Source organism: Synchiropus splendidus, chromosome 9 (genome assembly GCF_027744825.2).
Source record: "Synchiropus splendidus isolate RoL2022-P1 chromosome 9, RoL_Sspl_1.0, whole genome shotgun sequence".
Classification (NCBI taxonomy): Eukaryota; Metazoa; Chordata; class Actinopteri; order Syngnathiformes; family Callionymidae; genus Synchiropus; species Synchiropus splendidus.
Window position 1 is genome coordinate 13,372,483 of NC_071342.1, and position 22,693 is coordinate 13,395,175.

The 22,693-nt window shown below is 43.1% G+C and overlaps 2 protein-coding genes across 5 annotated transcripts; both read left to right on the forward strand.

Annotated features, from left to right (window-relative positions):
• Positions 1 to 230: 230 nt before the first annotated feature.
• zgc:172136 (uncharacterized protein LOC566376 homolog) lies at positions 231 to 11,210 on the forward strand. 2 transcript variants are annotated; one of them, XM_053876024.1, is made up of 14 exons: positions 231 to 363; positions 2,751 to 2,904; positions 2,970 to 3,060; positions 5,833 to 5,912; positions 5,992 to 6,068; positions 6,329 to 6,524; positions 6,917 to 7,072; positions 7,715 to 7,780; positions 8,342 to 8,410; positions 8,916 to 9,090; positions 9,158 to 9,442; positions 9,525 to 9,647; positions 10,112 to 10,179; positions 10,250 to 11,210. In XM_053876024.1, exons 2-14 carry the CDS (start codon positions 2,824 to 2,826, stop codon positions 10,523 to 10,525), a joined length of 1,743 nt encoding a protein of 580 aa, XP_053731999.1. In that variant the 5' UTR covers positions 231 to 363; positions 2,751 to 2,823; the 3' UTR covers positions 10,526 to 11,210. The 2 variants fall into 2 exon arrangements, with proteins under 2 accessions (XP_053731999.1, XP_053732000.1); XM_053876025.1 differs by having other exon boundaries at positions 10,115 to 10,179.
• A 522-nt stretch (positions 11,211 to 11,732) lies between these two features.
• tarbp1 (TAR (HIV-1) RNA binding protein 1) lies at positions 11,733 to 22,547 on the forward strand. 3 transcript variants are annotated; one of them, XM_053874897.1, is made up of 30 exons: positions 11,733 to 12,687; positions 12,763 to 12,857; positions 12,922 to 12,991; positions 13,199 to 13,347; positions 13,672 to 13,724; positions 13,788 to 13,885; positions 13,947 to 14,082; positions 14,146 to 14,242; positions 14,439 to 14,528; positions 14,603 to 14,738; positions 14,797 to 15,057; positions 15,121 to 15,218; positions 15,288 to 15,440; positions 15,528 to 15,748; positions 15,835 to 16,072; positions 16,470 to 16,658; positions 16,940 to 17,136; positions 17,199 to 17,270; positions 17,351 to 17,471; positions 18,085 to 18,186; positions 18,268 to 18,417; positions 18,482 to 18,568; positions 18,636 to 18,829; positions 18,903 to 18,984; positions 19,058 to 19,229; positions 19,587 to 19,772; positions 19,925 to 20,049; positions 20,289 to 20,425; positions 21,375 to 21,438; positions 22,328 to 22,446. In XM_053874897.1, the coding sequence occupies exons 1-29, from the start codon at positions 11,799 to 11,801 to the stop codon at positions 21,403 to 21,405; spliced, it is 4,629 nt and encodes a 1,542-aa protein (XP_053730872.1). In that variant the 5' UTR covers positions 11,733 to 11,798; the 3' UTR covers positions 21,406 to 21,438; positions 22,328 to 22,446. The 3 variants fall into 3 exon arrangements, with proteins under 3 accessions (XP_053730872.1, XP_053730871.1, XP_053730873.1); XM_053874896.1 differs by lacking the exon at positions 21,375 to 21,438 and having other exon boundaries at positions 22,328 to 22,547; XM_053874898.1 differs by lacking the exons at positions 21,375 to 21,438; positions 22,328 to 22,446 and having other exon boundaries at positions 19,925 to 20,099.
• Positions 22,548 to 22,693: the final 146 nt, after the last annotated feature.

A 22,693-nucleotide genomic window follows, 5' to 3' on the forward strand; every position in this document is an offset into this window, starting at 1 on the left:
GCGAGAGGGAGACAACATCTTAAACAGACGGGGGTGTAAATTCTATAGCATACCGTTAAAAGAACACTACTGCGTGTATATTGTTTGATCTACTTCTAAAACTACAACGTGAAGTATTATAATTCCGATATTTTATAACTTTAATCTATACATTATTGGTTCTTTTCTTAACCAAAATATAACGCGACCCCCTGGATTTCCCCGTAATGGTCCGCTCCACTGTGGTTGAAGTTTCAGCACGCGATGGGAAAGAGGCACTTGGCACTCAATGTCCACGTATTCACCGACTCTTGCTGGATAAATGTGCTTTTAACTAATGTTTAAGGACTCGAACTTGTACATTAACGTCTTTCCCACTTGTCGGTAAGTTTTTACTTCTCTGTGAGAGTGTCGAGGGTTGAAGATGCACTTGTTGCTGTGTACTTTCAACGTCATGTTACGTGTTAAAATTCATTATAAAAGATGGCGCTCTGTTTTTTTTATAAGAATATTCAAGTTTGTTGCACTGCCTAAAATGTTTTTTCTTAATCCCAAATGTTCTGTTTCATTTCTTCCGTGGTGAATTTGCATGAGCTGCTGGCTAACTGAGTGTAATGGGATGTTGTCCCAACAGCCAGCGATGTTCAAGAGCAGGATTAAAACTATTCGAAGGGTATTTGAAGGGCTTTGCAGATGGTTACTCACATGTCAGCCCAGTTTTTCACTTGATCAGCAACAAGGGCTGTTAGAGCTGTTCATTTAAGGCTGGCCAACCACTTTGAAATAGCTTCAGTTGAATAAAAGCACATAACATTACTGTCGTTCTTTAACGTCTTCTTGTTGTGTTGGACTAGATCTAAATATACTTCATGTATCACGTTTTAATAAGCATATGCTGTTCTGTTTCTCTGAGTCTGCACTTCTGATTTAAAGATACTGGTAATTCAGGTTTTTACTTACACCCATCTGCAAGGCCATGTTTGAACATGTCCCTAAAAATCACAGTTGGCTGTTGAAATTTCCTTGACTCACAGCCAGGGTGATCAAGTTCTGACAGTTTTGAACAATGATCCACATTCTTCCTCATGTTTGTGTCTGCAGTTTTGATATTTATCATTTCTAAGTGGTCCAAATTCACGCTACATTTTTTTAATTGACCTCACAAGTAAGTTAAAGTCACTGTTCTACATATGTATTGCATTTCATGCTCTAGTTCGATTCCAACATCGTTGACATGTTTTTGTGTTTTTCTTAACCCGTTATCGTCCAAAAGGAGATTTAAGGGGCTCAGACTTTGCGTGCGGCAATAATTAACCGGATTAATTGATTCTGAGACGTTAATCAGATGAGTCTCGCCCCAGTCGGGGCATCAGGTCAGAGTTTGCTGCACACTTCAGGTCAACCTGGGTGGCATCCTGACTTACTCCACTTCTTAGGGTTCATGGTTCACCTCTTTATGTTGCTGTTTTTATAGGAATTTCCCCTGGAAATATAGCAGTAGAAGCAGAGAAACGGAGACAGATTATCTGACTTATTGTTTCAGTTAATGACTCTCATTCGGATTAGAGAATGATAAATCCATGTGATTTAGGGGCTATTGTCACTTATTTGGTCGCTGTTGTTTACTATGTAATAGTTTATTGGTTGCTTCTTTGCTTCCTTACAGTTATGGCAGTTTGTAATTTCACATTTGTGTCCAAGGAACCAAAATCGATGGATGCAGAGGGATTTCCATAATAATACAGCAACATCATCAAAGTAAAAGTAGCTCATAGCTCCATCTAAACCAATGTGCAAGTGAATGTTCACTGGAAAAACTACCATTTTCAGTGGTAAATATGTCTAGTTCTTGTGTTTGTCAGTTGTCAGATTGCAATTCTAACCTCTGGAATCCTTCTTTCACTTGACAGAGTTATCACTGTTTACAATCTCAGCAGGTGTCTCGAGGCATCATTTGTGTTCCTAAACAAAAGCAACACCCTTTTCATCTACAGAAGCTCACTGTGTATAAATGAGGAGGCACACTTTATTTGGCTGTTATTGTGTGTTATGACGCTCAGAGTTAGGGTGATGGAAGTGCACGGATAGTAAACCAAATGACATGATGTGGTGTGCCACATTTAGTTTTGTCGGCAGGTCTTGATTTGGAGAAGTTATTTCAGGCTTTTAGCTAGGATGGGAGAGTCAGAGGGGTGTCCCATTTACCTGACTCTCGCGACTCACCAGGCGATATTTTATCATCAATAAAATATGGTGGCGCAGAGACAACCATGAGGAAGGCTTAGATAGGTGTGCATTATTTATTTAACTTTTTATTTTCAGTGGCTTAAAATAGGGTGTCCTCAAGGCACCCTGCCTAAAATAGGGAGTCCTCTTTTCAGTGCAAGGCGCCCCTAAGACCCCCTAGCTAAAACACTGTGGGACTGGGGTAAGCCTGGCATTGAGAATGAGGTGATAATAAATGAAGCAGAATGATGTCATATGCAGTATATGATGGTTCAACCTTGAAGTAACAATAGTGACAATAGAATAGACTAATTTGCTTCAGGTTTCTTCATGTAATGATAATAAAATGTATGGCCACAACCTTTAAGCAACATGACCGATCTCTTGCTGTTCTTCAGTTGTATGATACAAGTGCTAGGAAGTATGTCATTTTTGCCCTGATTTGCTCTTCACTTATCTGATGTGAATTCCTTTTCTTTTCAAATTGCTTTTCTGTTTGGTCTATTAATCACTGATCTCATGGTGATGGAATTTGCCTCCTGCAGATTCAGCATGTATGAATAAAAAGCCAACTGCAGTTACAAGAGCGAAGAATTTCTCTGAGTGATCTCACTTCACATGATGTCGGCCTTGGTGAAGCAGGAGAGGACTATCTGTGTCCTCCTGCCCAACAAAGAACAGCTGGATGTCAGCGTCGGGGTGAGTCCACACATTTTCACGTTCCACATTCCCCCGACTTGGATTTCATGTTTCTGTGTCTTCAGCCAAAGGCTACAGGGCAGGACGTTCTAAGTCGTGTGACGGAGCTTCTTGGAATTAAAGAGCTCTATTTCTTCGGCCTCACCGTTGTGAAAGGTGCGTTCACTCCCGTTCACTTCCCATCACTCTTTCAAATCAAAGACATTGCACACTTGTCTAAACAGACGCTGTTGTTATTTCAACACCGTCCCTCCCAGAACATTCTTATTTAATTGACGTTATCTAGTCCAGACGACTTTAATGTTCTTAACGTTAGAGCTTCTCTCACTGCTGACGCTAAATTAATTGCCAATTTGCTTACACCAGTGGGTTTAAATTACATCCATTACAGAATGCAAGTCATCATTTCATTATCATTTGATCATTATAAAGTCTCTTGTGGGCTTGACGAAAGGTTTTCTGACCATAAGAAGTCATTGCGACTCAGCTATTCAATGAAAATTCAGCCACCTTTATTAAACAAAAGTTAGCAATAACATACTAATTTGTCATTTCGTTTTGCATTCTTTCATGGTTTTGGGCATTCTTGTCTTCAGACGGCACCATTCCAAGTAAAACAATTTTAACTGTTAATCTTTTATTTCTTAAACATTTTTAGCAACCGGTTCTACGAGTTTTAATCCTTAACATGCCAATTTGATTACTCATATTGTTGTTATGTTGTTAATTATTGCAATTTATTCCAGGAAAGACTGTTGTCGTTGCTACATGATAAAAATGTGTTGATTTATATTATCAATCTCAACATGAACCAGGTATTTGTCAGCCAGTAATGCTGTCCTTTCAATATAATTTAATATTTTGACTCACCTTTTTGCTCCTGATGTCTCATTCGACACCAACTAGTTTTCGTACGTAACCAGTTGTCATTTTCTGTGGCAGCTCTTCAGCATGTTTATAGTCACCATTTAATTTGAGTAAAAATGTATTTTTATTGTGTGACATAAATGTTTTAAAGGCAAAGAAAAAACTGTTGCTGTTTTCATCCGGAGTGGTAATTAACACGAATGAAATGTCAGAATAGATGAAGTGGATAGAGCAATGAGCTGATACGAAGATGTTCTTGACAAATGCCCACATGATCCTTCCATCCTCCAAACCTTCACTCGCGGTGACACATGAGGAAAGTGAAACACAATCTGCTGCCAATTGTCTTCTTTGGTATCCTTGTTTGGTTGAAGGGATCCCCACAACAGGGCGCCTCAGTATCAAGTTAAGGTGGATATACTACCCTATGAAAGTTACATTTAAATTGCTCATCTTAAGCTGAAATGCACCTTTATTTCCTTATTTGTCTGATCATGACGTCACTTAGCAATACACTTAATATGAAAGGTGCCTTTTTCTTTTTCGTAGATGAATGGTTACACACAAGTTACATTACTTTGTCTGATCAATTGTAGTCCTGTCCAAGGTGGAAGTAAGAACCTTCCCTTAGTTTTTCTGTATCTCATTTATAAGTGAGGGTAAGGGCGGATGGTTGAGCGCTTCAATCTTGAGGTCGCAATATCAGTCACGGCGAAGAAAGAGCTGAGCCAAAAGACACTGCTGTTCTTTTATTGGTTGGTGAATGTTTCCACATATGCTCACTCTTCAGCAGTGTCTAGGGCTTTTAATTGGGACTCTGGGTGGTTGTCCCTTTGTTAGATATTCGTGGTTTGATATGCTGAAGAGAAGAAGTCAGGAGTTTTTTCTGTTGTGAGAGAAGTTGGGCCCTTGTAAATGGAGGAAGTGGCATTTTTCATTCTGTTGGTGATGAAAGCAAAACGTGTCGTCTAAAACGCCATTTTAATAAAATCATTGTGCTTTTCAAATGTACAGCAGAAATGCTTTGATGATTTCAAAATGTATAATCAGAATGTGTAAGAAATAATAAAGCAAATATTTTGCTTCATGGTTTCACCTAAATATCCTCACAGGCCGAAGCTGTTCCAATCGTTCAATCACCGTTTTACTGAAAACAAGGAAATGAAGTCCCCCCCTCCCAGTCTGCTTAAATTATTGCTGTAATCCACTTCAGTCATTGTGCAAAGCTCCTTTCTTTGTGTTCACGTTCTCCTTCCTTTCGAACAAATACGTCGAAATGCCTCGGCAATCTCATGCGGCTCACCTCCTGAACAAGCAGCCTTTGTTTTTGTGGTGTTGGTCCAGCGATCACTTGAGCCTGGATTCCTGCAATATTAACTTCATTAAGCCTGGAATGCACCCGTGCATTCTTCGGCTTCATGAAAAGGAGGAATGGATGGATGCTGGGAAGAGGAGGACTCGAATGGGGGAGGCTCCTAATGACACATGCTCGACACTGAAGCTTTAAGAGTGAGTCAGAAATTGTCCACATTGTTATTTGATTAGGCACAGTTGAACAAGAGATGAGTTCGTATAGATGTAATGAGTAACCAGGGGTGGGAACTTCAACTTAAATTGGCCATGATTGTACACCTCCCATCCATGCCCGGTGACGGGATTAGAAGTGATGTCAGAGTTGGCAATAAATGGCAATTTCTACTCATCATGTAGCAGGAATTCTGCTCTCATCTTCACATCACAGTGTGGAGATTGTGTTTTCTGGGCCTCAATAAAAGACATCACCACGAATGGAAAACCTTTTTCAGTCATCTCAGAACGTACACATCTATTTATTTATGTTCCAAATCTTTGTTCTAACCTAAGCCGTTTGTTTGAAAAAGACATGTCGGCATCGTCAGCTGCTTCCTCGTAGCCTGGTTGGCACATAAAAGAAAAAAAAGCTCTTTTCTTCTCTCACCCTAATTAATCCCATTGTTGGACATATTTCACGCTCGGCTGCATGGTTGTTTTGTTTGCTTCCTAACTGTCTCCTTGTTTCCCTGTCGTCTCCCCTCACCGCAGACAACGAGCACATATTTATAGATCTGGAGGAGAAGTTGACCAAGTACTTCCCAAAGGAATGGAAGCAGGAGTCTGTCAAGGTAGGGAGGGGTTTTAATTCTTTCAAATTGTAATCTACTAAAGACGCATCATTCACAGACACTGCATTTTCTCCTACAGGGATTCCAAAGGAAACCACTGCCCCTTGTGCTTTGCATTAAAGTGCAGTACTACGTGGAGAATGGGAGACTAATTTGGTGAGCACTCATTGAAAAAAAGGCAAATAATGTTTTTGTGTTGCCAGCCTCTCGTCACCTCTCACTTTGAACTTGTTTTTTTCTTGTTTTTAATGCACCAACTTAACTTGTGCTGACATTTTTGTTTCTGTCCTTCCCCATGTTGCTCCTGATCTGATATTACATATTTATCGTCACATTGCTGACTTATCTCTTCTCTTTTTATCAATCACCATCCTCCTCACCTTACACTCTGAAATATTGTGTTGTGTTGGTACCAGTGAAAGGAAGGCACGACGCCTGTACTACTCCGACCTGCGGGAGAGGGTGTTGCGCTCCGAATGCCGTCAGCAGGAGGAGGTGTATTTCCAGCTGGCTGGTTACGCCATGCAGGCGGAGCTAGGTGACCATCAGCTGCCTGTAGGGGAGTCAGAGATGAGCCCTTACTTTGAACCAAAGGAGTATTTCCCTCCCTGGGTACAGTACATTTTTATTGAGAACTTTTGGTTTAGATTTCAACAATCACAAGCTATATAAAAGTTGTCTGCATTTTGCCCAGTTGGTATTGACCAACAGGCCTGTACCTGGTGCTTGCTGACCTCTGTATGGTGTGCATGTCACTTTCTAGGCCTTTATATGTGGACCATTATATGTCCACGACTCCCACCAGGAGCCCAAGAATGCTCCGCAACAATTGATGCTCTTCAAATAGCTCATCGTGGTGTGTTAGAGGAAATTTATTTAAAGTCTGTACACTAATTGTTTCTGGTCTTCCTGGATGGATTTTACTGAATAAATGCATTTAAGTTGAGAGATGATAACTTTGTTTTTTCACATTAGCTCATATACCCTTGCTCACTCTTTAACAGATCATAGCCAAGCGTGGCCTGGACTATCTCCTCTGCCATGGACCAAAGGTGCACCAGGACCTCTGGGGCATGTCCACCCGAGACGCCATCCTCCTCTTCATCAGGGAGTCATGTCGGCTTGAGGACGTGCCGGTGACGTACTACAGGCTGCAAAAGGTCACTTAAAGTGTCAATGTTTTGTTCACTTCTTTAAGACTTTCATAACCACAGATTATTATTCTGACAATAGTCCGTATTCAAAAATCCAAACATATAATGACTTGTGTTTTGATTGACTTCTGAAACAAAAATAGTGCAGAGTGGTAACACCATTCTTCCAAGTCTAATTTGAGTTTGGTTCATTTCTTATGCATAAAGCTGGGCGAAGCCCTTACTTCCTGTCAGAAAGGAACCAATAAAGGAGTCTGTCTCTCTGCTGTTATAATTCAGTTATATCACTAGTACACACACAAAGTAATAGTTAGGTGTTGCAGTGATAAAGTCAGACGTGATAAATCCATTTGAAAAACTCTATTGTGATAATGACCTGTTTACACAGTGCTTCCTTACACAATTATTTCAGCCTCGTTTGGACTGGACGGATGACCAGAATCAATTATGCGGTTGTGTAACTGCCACTATTCAGCTTCAGCATAGTCGCTCGTCCGTGATATTTTTGATGTGGGGCCCATCTCTTATGTAACATGACTTTTAGTTTGTGGAGAGCAGCAGCCAAGTGTCTAAGTGACTCGGGATATGGTGAAGTGGGGAAGAACTGTGTTATCTGCCTGTCTGACATCTCATTACTCACTCGTGCAGGATAAAAAGGAGGAGAGAGGAACGGCGTTGCTCGGGTTGACCCTGCGAGGAATGCAGGTTTATCAGGTATGTGCAAGAGCAAGCGTGTTATTAACGCACGCCATCAACACAGGAGCGTCCGCGAGTGAGTCTGCGTTTGCTCACAGACTGAGAGAAACTCTGAAAGTTGACTTGGATGTGTGAGGAATGTGTGGGATCGTCACCAGCAGCAGAGCATCTGGGGATAGAGGTTGTCTGGAGCGTTCCTCATTTGTTTGATCTGTCCGTCAGGGGCCATCTGGGGGGGGATCAGGAGCTTTAGGCCTGGTGATTCAAGAGCCAGCGGAGCGTGAGATACAAGGAGCTGATGGCTGTGCGTCTGCACTGAATATAGACTGTTGAAAAATAGGATTATGTGTCATCAATATATCTGTTTATGTTCGCCTTTTGAGGACTGTCTCAATTTCACGCATGCACGCACACCAATATATGTTGTCTTAAATGTGTAGTCATCAACACACCTGGTCTGACTTTGTTTAAATTACATGTTCTGTTCTTAGCCTTTTTCCACTCAAGGTTTCCATCAAAACTCTGTAAAAATGTATCAAATTTCAAATTATTAACTCGCCTTTCTTTTTGTGTTTGCAGGAGGTGAATAACATTCGACAGCAACTGTATGACTTTCCATGGTCTAATGTGGGTCGTCTGACGTTCTTGGTAAGGGCTTTGTTCACTTGTGTTGTGATGTTCCTGCACTCCAGAAAATTCACACAATTCATGCTGAATTGTTTTTCATTTTGCAGAACTCTTACTCTCTCCTTATATCTTTATTCAATTTACTGTCACAATGTCCGATTGTCACTTTGTGATGGCAAAAATATGTATACAATAACGCTATTATCGCATGAAATTATAAATAAATAAATGAAAATTGAAGAAAAATAATACAAGTCAATACTAGTGCGCCACGACAGCGCTTTCATAGATGCTTCTTTCCGCTGCACTTGTAGAGGCTACTGTTGCAGGCCTGGTTTGACGATTGTGTCCCGGCTAATGCATCAAAATACAGGTGTATTATTCAATTTGCTTTTGTTTAAAAGCCACATCGACCCATTCAGCACCAGCTTTGTTTACTCCTTAATGAAAAACTTTAATATTAACTATGAAATTTGCCTTTTCTTTCCAGTCAAATAATATGGTTTAATATGCGTTTTCCATTCAGGGTAAGAGATTTGAGATCCAGCCAGATGGCCTGCCCTCAGCCAGGAAGCTTGTTTACTACACCGGCTCATCGTTCCGCTCCCGTCACCTCCTGTTACACCTGAGCAGCAGCCATCGCCTTTACTTGAGCTTGCAGCCGGCCCTGAAGCACTTAAGAAAGCTGGAAGACAGCGAAGGTTGGACAGTTAACGTGTGTCCAGAACCCATGGACTGTATTATTCATCGTCATGTCTTGTGCTTCAGAGAAAAAACGCTACAGGGAATCCTACATCAGCGATGACCTAGACCTGGACCCTCCTGGTAGTGAAAGCAGCCCAGGTTTATCCAGACACTCCACCGGCAGCTCGGGTATCGAAGCTGACGGCCGCCAACACAGCATCTCTACAGAGATGACCTCCATGGAGGAGGAGGTTCACCTACAAGCTGAGAAATGTTTGAGCTCAGCTAGCAGTCACATCAGCTCCAGCACCTCGGGGATTGAAACTGGCAGCAAAACTCGAACAGACGATGAGGAGTGGCAGGAGGAAGGTCAGAGTTGCTTTGTACCTTGATGACTGGACTTTAAAAGCAAAACAGCTGAGCTCTTATTTTTGTCTTTAATTGTGCTCAGAGATGAAGGCTGAAGGAGAAGAAGCAGCAACTGATAAACCTGGTGTGATGTTCCGGCTGGCTGATCTTCTCGATGGAGTATCGGTGGATTGTTCAGAGCTGCCTTCAGAGGAATCATTTACAGGTATATTCATAAGGCATATAAGTGTTTTGCAATTGTAACAATATAAAAAAGTGAAAATACTGTTGTTTTAGGCTTGTTTTTAAGCTAGGAAAACCTAGAAATGTCCTCATAGTCCTCATAACTTGCTCTTGATTGATATAGTTCACTTGTACCTCTGCCAAAGCTATATGCTTATCTGCCTGTTAGCATATTGGTGTCCAGGATCAGCTCTGCAGTCATAAATCGTTTTAAGATTCAACATTCTGTAGTGCTGAAGGAGCTGCTGCATGAGCTCCTATTCTTGATGTGCCTACTGTGTATATTGCGTGAGCTGCTGCCACCTGCTGCCCCAATGGTCTCACTGCGGTCAATGACATATCAAATGCTAAGAAAGGTGTCGAATTGATTAAATAAATGTTACACAAGAATAACTTTGTGTTCTAGTATTCCCATTTGACTTCTATTCAACATTAACTTTCACCCAGCAGCTAACAAAGATTGTCCAGAGAACAGCACTGAAGCCACAAAGGAAAATGAAAATGACTCAAAAGAGGTTTGTCTTTTCTTCTATTTTAATGCACCACATTTCATAGATTAATATTTACTTTTTGAATTCGTCACAGGCACAAGCCAGCGTGGATCGACAGAGCCACAGTCTCGATGATATCCACCTAGTTCCTCCACAAGCTCCTCTGGGCACCGCAGTGCCGGCTGATTCTTCACACAGCTACACGTTTGGCTTCCCAGAGGCCTCCACAAGCACCAAGATCCCATCGGAGAATTCTTTCTTCCCGTTTTTGGACTGCCAAGACAAACCTTCCTTCTATGGTCGCAGGTCAACCAACTGTCTCTCTCTGGACATGTTAGGAGATGAACAGTTCCTGGAATTCATACTTTGAGAAATTCCTTTTTGTGCTCATGGGGTCCTCACCCTTGTGTCAGCTGGTCAGTACTGCATATTTATTGATGTTTATATTGTACATATCCCTCTGCTTTACTGCATTTCTAGATGCCTAAAACATTTCTTTTTTATACCGATGCTGTTTGTTCAGGTGTAATACCAAATATGACCAGTTTGTTTGCTAAACATGCCTCAATTAACCTGATTGTAAGCTGAGAGGAATCGCCACATGAATCCATATACCATCGTTTTATATTCTGTTTTATTTTTGTAACTCGTGTTCTTTCTAGCCTGCTTGAATGGTGCTGCAACTGGTGTGGAATGTTTCTTTTCAGCTGGTAGCACATTCACCCAAAGCTCCCTCATTTTCGACTCACCTCCTGCCTTCACATTCGCTCAGCAAAGTCCTATTTTTGTACCCGCCATGTGTCTAATGACTCTGCAGTACTTTTTTTTCTATGTTACGTAACCTCAGTACAAAAGCGCCTTTCTGTCCGTGTATTCTCTGTCACAAATCATTTACTAAAGTGTAATTAGTATGCAAAACAACCAGTGGTCACTGTGAGCTCATGGAGGGCGGTTATACCCGATTAAACACAGCACTTATGATATTATAAGGTCATTTTGATTCGATTTTTGTCATGTTTTTTTATCTAAAGAATTGTTTCATAGCTAAAATAAATTCTTCACTTCAACGTTTCCTTCATTTTTGAGCTGTTTTAACTGCCCTGTTCTGCTCACTTGCAGGCATATACAAGTTACACAGCAAAAATGCCTCTCATGTTGGCGATGATATGAGCGTATCTTCATCACAAATAAGTGTGAGATGGACAGAGGGATCATGAGGACGCTGAAAGAACTGAACTAAGGAGCAAACCGCACATGTTGCCAAACTCAACGTAGTAGTAAGAACAAGATGGCGGTTATATATATATGGTGGAATTTAGTTTAATTTCGTGGGTTGGAAGACCGCTCACTAAACGGTGGTAAAATTCCCGGCCGAAAGTTTCGATGTCTAAAATATACACATAAAACGCCCCATGTTGACGGACTCAGAACTACCATTGTGAAGTAGGTACTTGTTCATTTATTTTGCACGGTACGAATGTCAGAGGTGTACTTTTTTTTTTGTTTACTCTACCGCAGGCGTCTCATGCTGCACGAACATATCGCGAGATTTTCAGCTGACGTATGCGGAAGTTTACGGTTTGTGTTGTGAGCGTGTGGCACGCTGCACACGCCGGTGTAGTTGCGGACGCTTAGCTGCCAAGATGAACTCCGTGTTAATGAACGCGGTTCTGTCCTTTTCTCCAAACTACGAGCTTTTCTTCGACACTCTGTGCTGGCCGGCTGGAGAGTGGCCAGAGACGGAGAGAGTTGAGGCGCTGACGGTTTTCATCGACGGACTCGGATCAACTCTCCGAGACTCTACTGTGGTGACACCACCGAGAAAATGCGTTCTCGATAAAATAGAGTCGGTAATTTGGTCCCACTGCTTCCCTGTATTTGTTGGAACACCAGCAGGTGGGGAGAGTGGAAGGAGGGAAACTGTCTCGTGTGTCTGCCGGCTGGTGAGCGCGTGTGTCTGGCTGTGCGAAGAGGACGTCGCTGGTCGAGTGGTTCAGACCGCTCTGCCGTCGCTCCAGTCGCTGGAAGACGAAACTCAAAAGCTCAGTGTTGACGTTGCCAGTGATGTTATATCGGCTGTGATACCCCGGATATCAGCGGACAAGCAACTCAAACTAACAACGTTATCATCTGCCCTGTCCTGCGTTAAAGCCCAGCCTGTGTCCAAAAGCACCGCCCAGCTGTTGTTGACGCTCCTGGACAGTTCCAGCGGTGAGATGCTGAGCAGCATCCGCAGACTGGTGCTGGATGACCTGTGTGGCTGGTACTCTGCCGACCAGAGCCCTCTGGTGATAGAAAAGTCACTATTGTGTCTGACTGCCTTGTCAGACCACATGATGAGCCCCTGTGAGTTGACGCCCTCATCCTCTGAGCTGGACCCTCGTTTGCGCCCCCAGTTTTGGAAGGTGGTTCAAGCTGGACTCACTCACAGGGACACCGTGACCCGTAAGAGGGCACTTTATCTGCTTAAAAGGTGTGTTGCCTTGTCAGAGGAGTTAAGAACGGACTGTCCCGTGTCACAGTCGGGAAACGGTATGGCTTCAGTCTGGCATGAGACTTGCAGTTGTGTCTTAGGTGGAGCTAACCTTCATCTTCTAATGTGTTTAGGTTTGATGTTCAGGTGGTCTGTGAAAAGTGGCAAAGTGCTGCGAGAGTTCTGGGAGGACTATGTGCTTGTGATGGAGACATTAGAGGAAACGCAGGTTCAAAATATAGTTTCTTAAATACCAATTAGAATCTCACTAAAATGGCTTCCTTTTCTTGCAGATCCATGTTGTCCGACCAGTTCTGAACCGAATTGATTTATTGATCCAAACAACAGCAAATTCTAGTCAAGGTAAACTTGAGGCGACATTCACGCATGTGAATAAATATGTCTTCACAACTTCTGTCTTCTTCTGTTGGTTGTTGCTTGTGAATATTACTTAAAATAAAGTGCCAAATTATATATTTTTTCAAGTCCATACACATTCAAATTGTCACTCTTCAGTACCATTTAAACTGTAATGCCTCCCATTTGATGTCTCCCATGTTATCTCCACAGGTCCAGGACTTTTCCACCCCTCATGGCTGCTGTGCGTGTATCAACGGATGTTCCACAGCGAGAATAAAACCCTAATGAAAGAAGGAGTCTCTCACCTGCTGGAGCTGCAGGTCCTGCAGCAGCCGGACTTTGCTGCAGCTTTCTCTGAAGTGAGTTTTTATTTTATTTTTTTAAGACTGGGAGCGATTGCGAATTCTAACCTTAATACACTGGTAAATTGTCGAATTATGAAATAACCTCATAGTATACAAGTACAAAGAAACATGGAGTGTAAGAACAGAAAACTGTTGTAAATGTGTGCTAGTAGAGTGAAAACAATCTGTGATTATTGGAAATGTAGAGAGGAAAAGGTAGATAGATAGAAAAAAAAAAATCATAAAAAGACAAGGTTCATGTTTTCATCTTTCAGATGTAAAAGAATATTTTGTGATCAGTTTCTTTTTGAGCCATTACAACAGATCTTTCCTCCGCAGTTTGTCGTCGGGCCATTTCTGGATGTTGTATCGGAGACATCACTCTATTACAGGTTGTATGTTCGTCATTACTTGCATTTTCCAACTTAGGCTTGACAGCATGTCTTTGTTTGCAGATCACCTTCTCAGAGTTTTGGAGACTGCCCGGAGCTCGCAGTCAAACTGCAGCTCTTTCTGCGGAATTTCTTCAGCTACCTTCCTTCTGATCGCAGAGGTACCCCAAATGCAGCGCTGTGCCGCTTTGATCGTATCTCATAGCTGTGTCCCTGTGATAGGTGGTGTCTTACTGCAGATGCTGCGGCAGCTCAGCACCAAACACTGGTATGCTGTTCCCATCCTGTTCATCACTCAGGCTTTATCAATGCTGCCTCCCAGTCCGCTTCTGGATGTCGATGGTCTGGTACCTCTGAGGTGAGGTCTGTTTTTCAGTCAGGTGTGTGGTCCTGCTGTGTTGACGTCTTGTCTGTTGTGTAGAGACATGCTGCAGTGCACCATGTTAAACCATCAAGTCCTGCTGAGAGGAGCTTCCCAGGGCTTCCTTTTGAAGAGCGCCCTCTGTCTCCTGGATGTGGTAGGACACGATGCCCTTTTAAGTGAAATAAATGACATTACTTTGAACATCTACGTGCTGCTGCTGAGATATTATTCTAACATCGCTGAAACACACATTACCTAAATATACAGTCTTACTTTTTAATGTGTGTTGATGTAAAACATCATTGTATTCCAGCTTGGCAAGTTATTCATCACTGTAAATATATATACAGAAATCAGCCACCTTGAACGATGTCTTCACTTTCCTGACTTATTTTCGGGCTGATGAGTCACTGAGCCGAGGAACCAAGCTATGGAGTGAGGTACTGTATGAAGCGACTCTATTATTAGTCTGGAAAGTGTCTTGTTTAATGCTGTGTTTCTGATCTGGCTGTAGCTGTGTGTCTGGCTGTCAGAGAATGAAGGCGGTTTTAAGACGATGAGACAGACTTGTGCTGACACCACAAAGAGCACTGTTCGGAGCTACGTTCAGGAGGAAATTAAAGCTTTTCTCAGAGTTCCTGCCAGCACTGGTATGTCTGAAGATCTTCCTGGTGAGGGAAATTGATTGTTTTTATTTAACGCTCACAGGTCATTCAGAAGGACTGCCGCCCTCCAGAGAGGCTGAGAAGATGGCCAGGTCCATTCTGCTGTGCGCTGACATGGAGAACAGTCTAAGTGGCGCAAATATTGACAGCTTCCTCGAGACAACACTGGCTCCACTGCTGGATACACTCAGTCGAGTGAGCACCAACATCTACTTGCCTCTTCAGAAGAGCGACAAGAGCCTTCAGCTGGTGCTTCGACTCCTCCAGTTTGGACGAACCTCGGGTGGCCACAGTGCCAGTCAAGGTTGGCTGTGAGATTAAGGCTGAAAAATATCGGATTACTGGCTAAAGAAATGTTCTTTTTCAGATGACAAGGTGATGGTTGTCATTGAGAAGCTGGTTTTTAAGTACGAAGAGCCAATGCAGGAGTTTATCTTGAGGCGACTTTGTGGGGAGCTGCAGGAGGTAAAGCCTTTTCTTTAATCCCCATTTGATTCTCTGAGATTCCTCATCCGTCTTCATCTGTGTTCACAGCTGTGTGACTTGAAGCGGGCTGACCTGTACTTGAGTGTCCTCAAAGAGCTGGTCATGTACAGTCCCTCCCAGCGCCACAGTTCCCTTCGACAAACCTGCTTTTCTAAAGTCATCAAGTACAGCCTCCAGGTTTTACAGGAATCAAGCCCGCAAGTATGAAGTCTGATTCCTCTGCCGATTTTTTTTTTTTTTTTTTTTTTTTTTTCTTCTTAGTCTGACCTGTTCGCATGGTTTGTTCAGATGCCATCTATTGCAGATCAAGTTGCTAAATTAGTTGCTATGGCAACAGTGGCTGTGGTTTGTCATCTAATTGAGCAGCAGGGGGATGAGCTGCAATCGGACCTGGTGCCACTTCTCAGTTCTCTCAGAGATTATTTCTACACATCACCATCATCCGCCCCCACACCTCTGGCTCACTTTAATAAAAGTTTGGTGAAGCCCCAGACTGAAGATGAATCCAGGTTAGTAACATCTGCCCTTGAACTTGACTACAAAATTGTAAACTAAAGTTGCTCTTGTCAAAAACAACATTCTGTCTTGTCATCAGTGACTTGGGAGCACAGGGTTCTCTGCTGAAGGACTGGGGCCGGACAGCGTCTTATTTCATGCGAGACCAGTGGGTCTGTCTGAGTTTTCTGCTGAGGGCTCCCGCAGGGTCGCAGTCTGTGTCCAAGTCCTCCGATATGCTGCCAGCTTCTTTGAGCTGCAGTGTGGAGGCGCTGTCTCTCATGTCCAGTGACCTGGTTCTGCCTGTGCTCACCTTCATGGAGACTCTGATACCACAAGTATGTCAATTGTCTCCAGTTTCATACTCCATTGTTTTAAATTGAAGGTGTTATTATGAAACTGCATTGTAATTTTAGTCATGAAACTGAATGTATTTATTTATTGTTTTATATTGAAGGTGTAATTATGAAACCGCATTGTGATTTTAGTCATGAAACTAAATGCATTTATTTATTTTATATTTGATGCAATAACAGTCCAAAACTTTATGATGTTCATTCTGTTATCATTCTTTTCAATTACATTTACTGGTCAACTTCCTGTTTATATTATTCTCACATGTACCAAACTAGTGATCAAAATGGAGTTCTGCATATCTTCAATTGTTGTTAATTTTTTATGATTTTTTTTAGACTCTATGCATTTCTCTCTAACTATATTTCTTCCCACTCTAAGGTTGTGCACATGGAAGAAGCTCTCTGCGTGGAGGCGGTCAGTCGGACCCGGCAGCTGGTGCTGGGCCGGACCTTAAACGCTCAGGACTTCTGGCCGATCCTGAGCGCTTTCATCTCCATGGCCTTCCATCCTCATCTGCTCAAACTTACAGATGCGCAGGCTCCTAAACTAGCGGCTCTCCTGAAGCAGGTACAAAGAAACTTGTCTTATGCCTCAATTGTTATTTATTAATGACTTCTATTATTATTGTTTGTTTATTTATTTATTATTATTATTGTTATTTTGTATTTTTATGATAATTATGATTGGTAATGGGATAATATAATTTTTTTTTATTATTATTACTATTGTTACTATTATAATTTATTTCGTTTCTTCATCATTGCATGATGTGCAATAAATATTGGATGTTGGCCATAAAGCTGTCTAATTCTCATTAAGTTTACATTATTGGCCTCCTGTTTTTGAAGATCACCACTGATCTGATGGAGGTGTCAGAGTCCAAGAACGGAGTGTTCAGTGTGCTGCTTCAACACTGCTGTGAGACATGGATGCCTTCACGTCTAGACCGCGGAGACTTTGACGACAACTTCTCCAGTGTTTTTAATCACGCCGACATGCTTACGGAGGCGTTTGTCTACGGACCAGTGTTCAGGCGAGATCTACGGTAAATATATCAGAGCCAAGTTCTCCTTTTTACCTCCCTTTTCTAACCACAGTCTTCTCAAGGCTCCTCCAAGACGTCCAAGGCTACGTAGAACAGCTGGGTGAAGACTGTGCAGCCAACAGCGTGGTCAAGAGGTGAGCAGTACTTTAGGCGGCCTGTAGATGCCGCTGTTGTCATAAGATTGTTCTCAGTAACAGCGCTGTTTGTTGTGCAGCGATAACAGAGACGATCAGCTGCCTCGCATTTGCTCAGTAGCTTTCCTCAGCCGCCTGGAACCGTCCAACCTGCTGCACCGGCGGCTCATGGAGGATTTAGTCAATGGCCTGTTGAAAAAGGTAAATAGTGCCATCGGAATCATTGACCGCAGATGAATATTTGACACACATCTTTGAATGGAAGTTATAATGCACAAATATAAATAAGAGTCTAGTTGACTTTTTCACAACTACATATCATTCAGGCTCATGGTTTATTAATTTATTTTCATGGCTGTAGAATTGTATAAAATCTGCTGACTTTAGCGAACAGAATTCTACCGTAATTGTAAATACATTTTCCTATGTTGGATAAACCTTTGAGCAGTTAGTGTTGTGGAATCTGTCGGCAGTTACAGGATCATCAATAAAGAGTTTAAACAATGTCACTTAACTCCACAAGGTCCCAGAAGCAAACCAAAATATATTTGAGTCTGTTTCATAAGAACTATATTAGAAATAAGTAGGTTTATGGCCCCCCTGTCCTTGTTACGAGGCCTGCTATGTGTACAATGGAATTCTGTGTCGCGGAGGGAGCATTTTGAGGCGTTTTCATGGGTGACAAGCAAAATTGCATTTTAGCTGCAGTGCAGCCCTAAAACTCTGAACACTATAAATCAGTTGTATTGTGTTCTTTAAAGTATAAAACTGCACATTTAATACTATTTTCATCTCCACACTTTTTTTTTTGAAGGACTCCAACATAACAAAGTCGGTGCATTACCAGTCTTTGCAGCATCGAGTGAAAAACAGAGTGTGGCAGACGCTGCTGCTGCTGCTGCCCAAACTCACCGAGGTGAAATGTCGACCCGCGCGTGTGGAATATAAAACAATACAGTCGTCATGTCAGAAGTGACACTCTTTGTTGATTTTTCAGGAGTTTGTTGCCGAGCTGTTGGACTGTGTTTTGGTCGCTGCGTTCTCCACGAACCATGCGTCCGTCAAGTATCTGATCGAGTGGATGATTATTCTGATCCTGGTCCGCCATCCGCAACACATCGATAAGTTTTGGGACTGTTTCAAAATGGTGATTTTTCCCCTTTTGAAAACGCCGTGAGGAACTGTGTTATAATATGCTGTGCATGTGGCAGGATCATGATCGGAACAAGGCCAGCATCTGCACCTTTCTCTCTGTCCTGGTGCATTTCAACATCATCCTCCCTGCTCTGCCGGATCCAGTAAGGACTGCGAATCCTGCCCTGCTTTTCAACACATCTCACCTGTTTATTCATCTGTGACGTCCAGGACGGACAGCTGGTCAAAGCACTGGACATCATCCTGCAGTTCTGTTTCAACCACAACTTCAGCGTTCGTCTCTATGTGCTGCTGGCCTTGAAGAAGGTGTGGGGCTTGGCGGAGGAAAGAGCCATCAATTTGGCAGGACTGTCCTCTATAATCCAGGCCTGTCTGCTTGAGACGGAGGCGCAGCATTGCACCGGGTGAGGGTCAAGTTCAAACTCCCGGAATAATGAGTCTATTAATTCATGAACACGTCTCCCTTTCATCCCTCAGGAATGCTTCGAAAAACTGGCTCAGAATTCAAGACCACTTCTTTTTTGACACATTTCACCCCATCAGGGATTACAGTGTGGAGGTGTGTAGCCTTTGTGGGTTTCTTTTTTTTTTTTTTCAAGGTGTGTTTTGACTCTCTCGTCTTAACTTCACAGACAATATTCTACACTTTCCCCCGTTTGTCTGGGATGTCTGACGACGAGTGGCTTCCTCCGTGGAAGTTTGAGAAGATGTCCTGCTTTTCTGCGAACCCTGACCTCCCTTTGAGGAACCCGAGCCCTGAACTGCGTCAGCTACCACCTGGAGACTGGATCCAGCAGGACAGAAGTAACATGCTTGGATGTATTTTCGTGAGAAAAAGTTGCCTATAACAGGACTTTGTGTGTCCTGTTTTGTCTGTGAAAGAATGATTCAGCCTTTTCTAAAAATACATTTAGCTTTAGTCAGCACTTGAATCTACAGAAACGTTCTTTGATGTAGGCGTGAATTGGAACCTATGACCCTGCTAAGATCTGAATTTGGCAGACTCTGCATCGGGTTGCGAGCCCTTGACCTTCCCTGAGTTTAACCTAGAGTAATTAGCTTTCACACAACCTTAGTTTTAACAACAATGGAACGTGTTGGCTTCCACTGCATTTATTCATTGAAGATGAGAAGCTATAAACCACAGTCTTGGTCTCACAGGTGAGGAGGATAAGGATGAGCGATGGACCGAGGTTCAGAAGAAGATCGTCCCCTGGAGGCTGGGGATCCAGGAGCAGGACCCCGAGCTGCAGCTGGTCCCTCAGAAGAGATCGGCTCGAGTGGGTAAACTGCATGGAGCCCTGCTGGTGGTCGCCTCGCTCATCGACAAACCCACAAACTTAGGAGGTGAGACATCGCACACTTGTTATGTACATCAGTCTCACCAAAATGGACTGCCAGGAGACGCTCAATGCGAATGTGCTCTCAGAAGTACAAGCTGAAGACTGTCAAATGCTAACCTGAATAGTGAACCGCTCAACTGTTGTTCTCTGTGGCAGGTCTGTGCAGGACATGCGAGATCTTCGGTGCCAGTGCTCTGGTGCTGGACAGCCTCCGCCACATCAACGATAAACACTTCCAGTCCCTGAGCGTCTCGTCCGAGCTGTGGCTTCCTCTGCATGAGGTGAAGTCTCCTCCTCCTGGATGAGAACTTCAAAAGAAAAAAGACAATGGGTGCAGAAGTAACTTAACAAAAGTCAATATTTTACCACTGCGTTTAATAAGTGAGTGTAGCTGATGCAACATTCATGAGCTCATGGGTTCAGCTGGTGCGCTGTGTTAACTTGACTGATGTTGTTCGGATCAACCTCTTGGTTGATCTGTGGTTCATTTTATTGCAAATAAGAAAAGATTTGCTGACAGGTGAAGCCGGTGGAGCTGACTGAGTTCCTCCGGCTGAAGAAGAGAGAAGGCTACTGCATCGTCGGAGTGGAGCAGACCGCCAACAGTCAGAGCCTCCAAGACTTCCAGTTTCCAGAGAAAAGCCTGCTGCTGCTCGGGTACGTCCGACCACCGTCCCAGTTTCTCCCTTGAGCAGCCCTCCAGTGTCTCTCGCACGTCCGTGAAGCTGTGAGCTGACAGGGTTATTTCATTATGTCTCACCTGTTTAGCCCGTCGCCCCGCGGGACGCGCTCCTCTCCTTTGCGCCTCGTGTCGGGGCATGCTGCGCTGTAATTATCTCCCCCTGCGGAGGAACCGGTGGCAAATATGATGCCCTAGTCAGTACGAACAGGATGATGCCACACGCAGGAAATCATTGTTTCAGCTTGGGGATGATGAAACGTCAAATATTTTCATTATGCTACAGTGATTGTCAGATTGGTTTGTGTTTTCCATCCCCAGTTGCTTATCGAAGGCTATTTAATAAGCCGCTGTTAGTCGATCATTTATGTCAAACTACAGAAGTATTGAGCTGTTATTTGTTCATCATTAGACTATGTATTTATATATTTAAAAGCCACTCCTTAAGTAACACAATGGTTATATGGAGTGGCCAGATTTAAAAGAAGAAAAAAAAAAGACACTGTTCATTGTCAAAAGCTGCAGATCGCAAATCACTAGCCAAGAGAGTTTTTTTGTTTTTTATTTTTACAACTTTCTACATTGTACATACATACTGAAGACATCAAATATGTGACTCAGGACATATGGTATTATGTAGCAAAGAAAAAAATGTTGTGTGTAAGTCTTTATGTGTCATATTTTAGATGACTCGAAGTAGCCTCCTTTAGCTTTGTTGGCCACGCTGCAAACCTTCGCCCTTCTTTATAAGCTTCATGATGTAGTCACCTGTTGGAAAACCAGGTGACTTCATCATGAAGCCCATCGCGAGAAAGTCAAGAGTGAGCAAAGTGGTCATCAAAAAAAGTCATCTAAACTATAAAGCATGTTTTGAGTGATGACACACTTCTTTGTTTACTGCTTAATTCCATATGTGTTCAATCATAGGTCTGATGTCTTCAGTGAGAAGCTACAATAGCAGTGGAAATTGAGAAAACGCATTGAATGAGAGGTGCCTCCAAACTTCCTCCTGTACTGAATAGTTTGTGTAATTTGAGGGACAGTGATTTTCTATCCAGCAGGGCCCCACAGGGTTTGGTTGTAGTTGGAGCAATGCATGTGCAGATATACACTACTGCTGCTCATCAACAGTGAGATCCATTTGCTACAGTCTCAGACAGAGAGAACGGTCTGTTATTGACAGACGGCGAACCTGAACTGCATCATCTACCTTTTATTCCCAGCACTTTCACCGTGTGGTATGAGACCCACCGCCGTCCACTATGCCACCCCACACAGCGTGACTCCATCCGCCCTGGAAGTGCTCCTGCAGCTGCTTCAGCACTGGCAGTGTCCTGTTTGGTTTAACCCCACTCAGTCACAGAGGTGTGAGCACCGTCAGCCGACACGCAGCGCGTGCAAGCAGCGCGTGCAAGCCTGAATCCCAAGCGCTCTCACAGCTGCGCTCCCCTCGGCACAGCGGGGCCCGCCTCTAATCTCCCGCCATTATCTCAGCCACTCGCACTCCAGATAAATGTAGCTCATCGACTGTTGCGCGGAATCTCTCATTACCTCCCCGTGTTTGCTGGAGCTCAAGGAACACTTGACTGATAACACCACGGCTCTTTAGCCATTCACAAGGAGTCCTTCTGATTTGAGGACCTTTTGGAAATGGAGGAGCCTCTCGAGCTTCAAGTGCTCCTTGTATCAAGTTGACTGAATTTTTTTAAATGTGGTTTAAACCGGAACCTAACTTAATCGTACAGATGAGGATGACCTTGAGGACTTAACCTTGAGGACATATAATGTGACTTCAGTTGGGACAAAGGTGCAGGAGCCAGTGAGATTGGGTTCATCACACTCTCATGAGCAGAACTGACTCGCCGTGTTCCTCTCGGCAGAAATGAAAGAGAAGGAATCCCAGCCAACCTTCTCCAGCTGTTGGACGTCTGCGTGGAGATTCCTCAACAAGGGATCATCCGCTCGCTCAACGTTCACGTGAGCGCGGCCCTGCTGATCTGGGAATACACACGGCAGCATCTCATCACGGGGCAGAGTGAAGCCTGCACGAAACAGCCATGAAAACACCACAGACTCTGCTTTTTTATCATCCTCAGATGTTCTGGATATGTGAATAATGTATTCTTTTTTCTTAAATAATTGTGTATTTTAATTGGTTTAATTCATGTACAATAAATACAGTTTTTAATTACTTGACTGAATTGGCAGAGTTGACAACGTTGTCAAGCTTCTCATGAATAAAGAGG

Excerpts from the sequence above, each read along its gene's own strand:
- zgc:172136 (XM_053876024.1), top strand. The coding sequence starts at position 2,824 with ATGATGTCGGCCTTGGTGAAGCAGGAGAGGACTATCTGTGTCCTCCTG. Across the intron at positions 3,061-5,832 it reads CGGCCTCACCGTTGTGAAAG|ACAACGAGCACATATTTATA; the intron begins GTGCGTTCACTC and ends CCCTCACCGCAG. Across the intron at positions 6,525-6,916 it reads AGGAGTATTTCCCTCCCTGG|ATCATAGCCAAGCGTGGCCT; the intron begins GTACAGTACATT and ends ACTCTTTAACAG.
- tarbp1 (XM_053874896.1), top strand. The coding sequence starts at position 11,799 with ATGAACTCCGTGTTAATGAACGCGGTTCTGTCCTTTTCTCCAAACTAC. Across the intron at positions 14,739-14,796 it reads CAGAGTTCCTGCCAGCACTG|GTCATTCAGAAGGACTGCCG; the intron begins GTATGTCTGAAG and ends TAACGCTCACAG. Across the intron at positions 16,659-16,939 it reads TAGCGGCTCTCCTGAAGCAG|ATCACCACTGATCTGATGGA; the intron begins GTACAAAGAAAC and ends CTGTTTTTGAAG.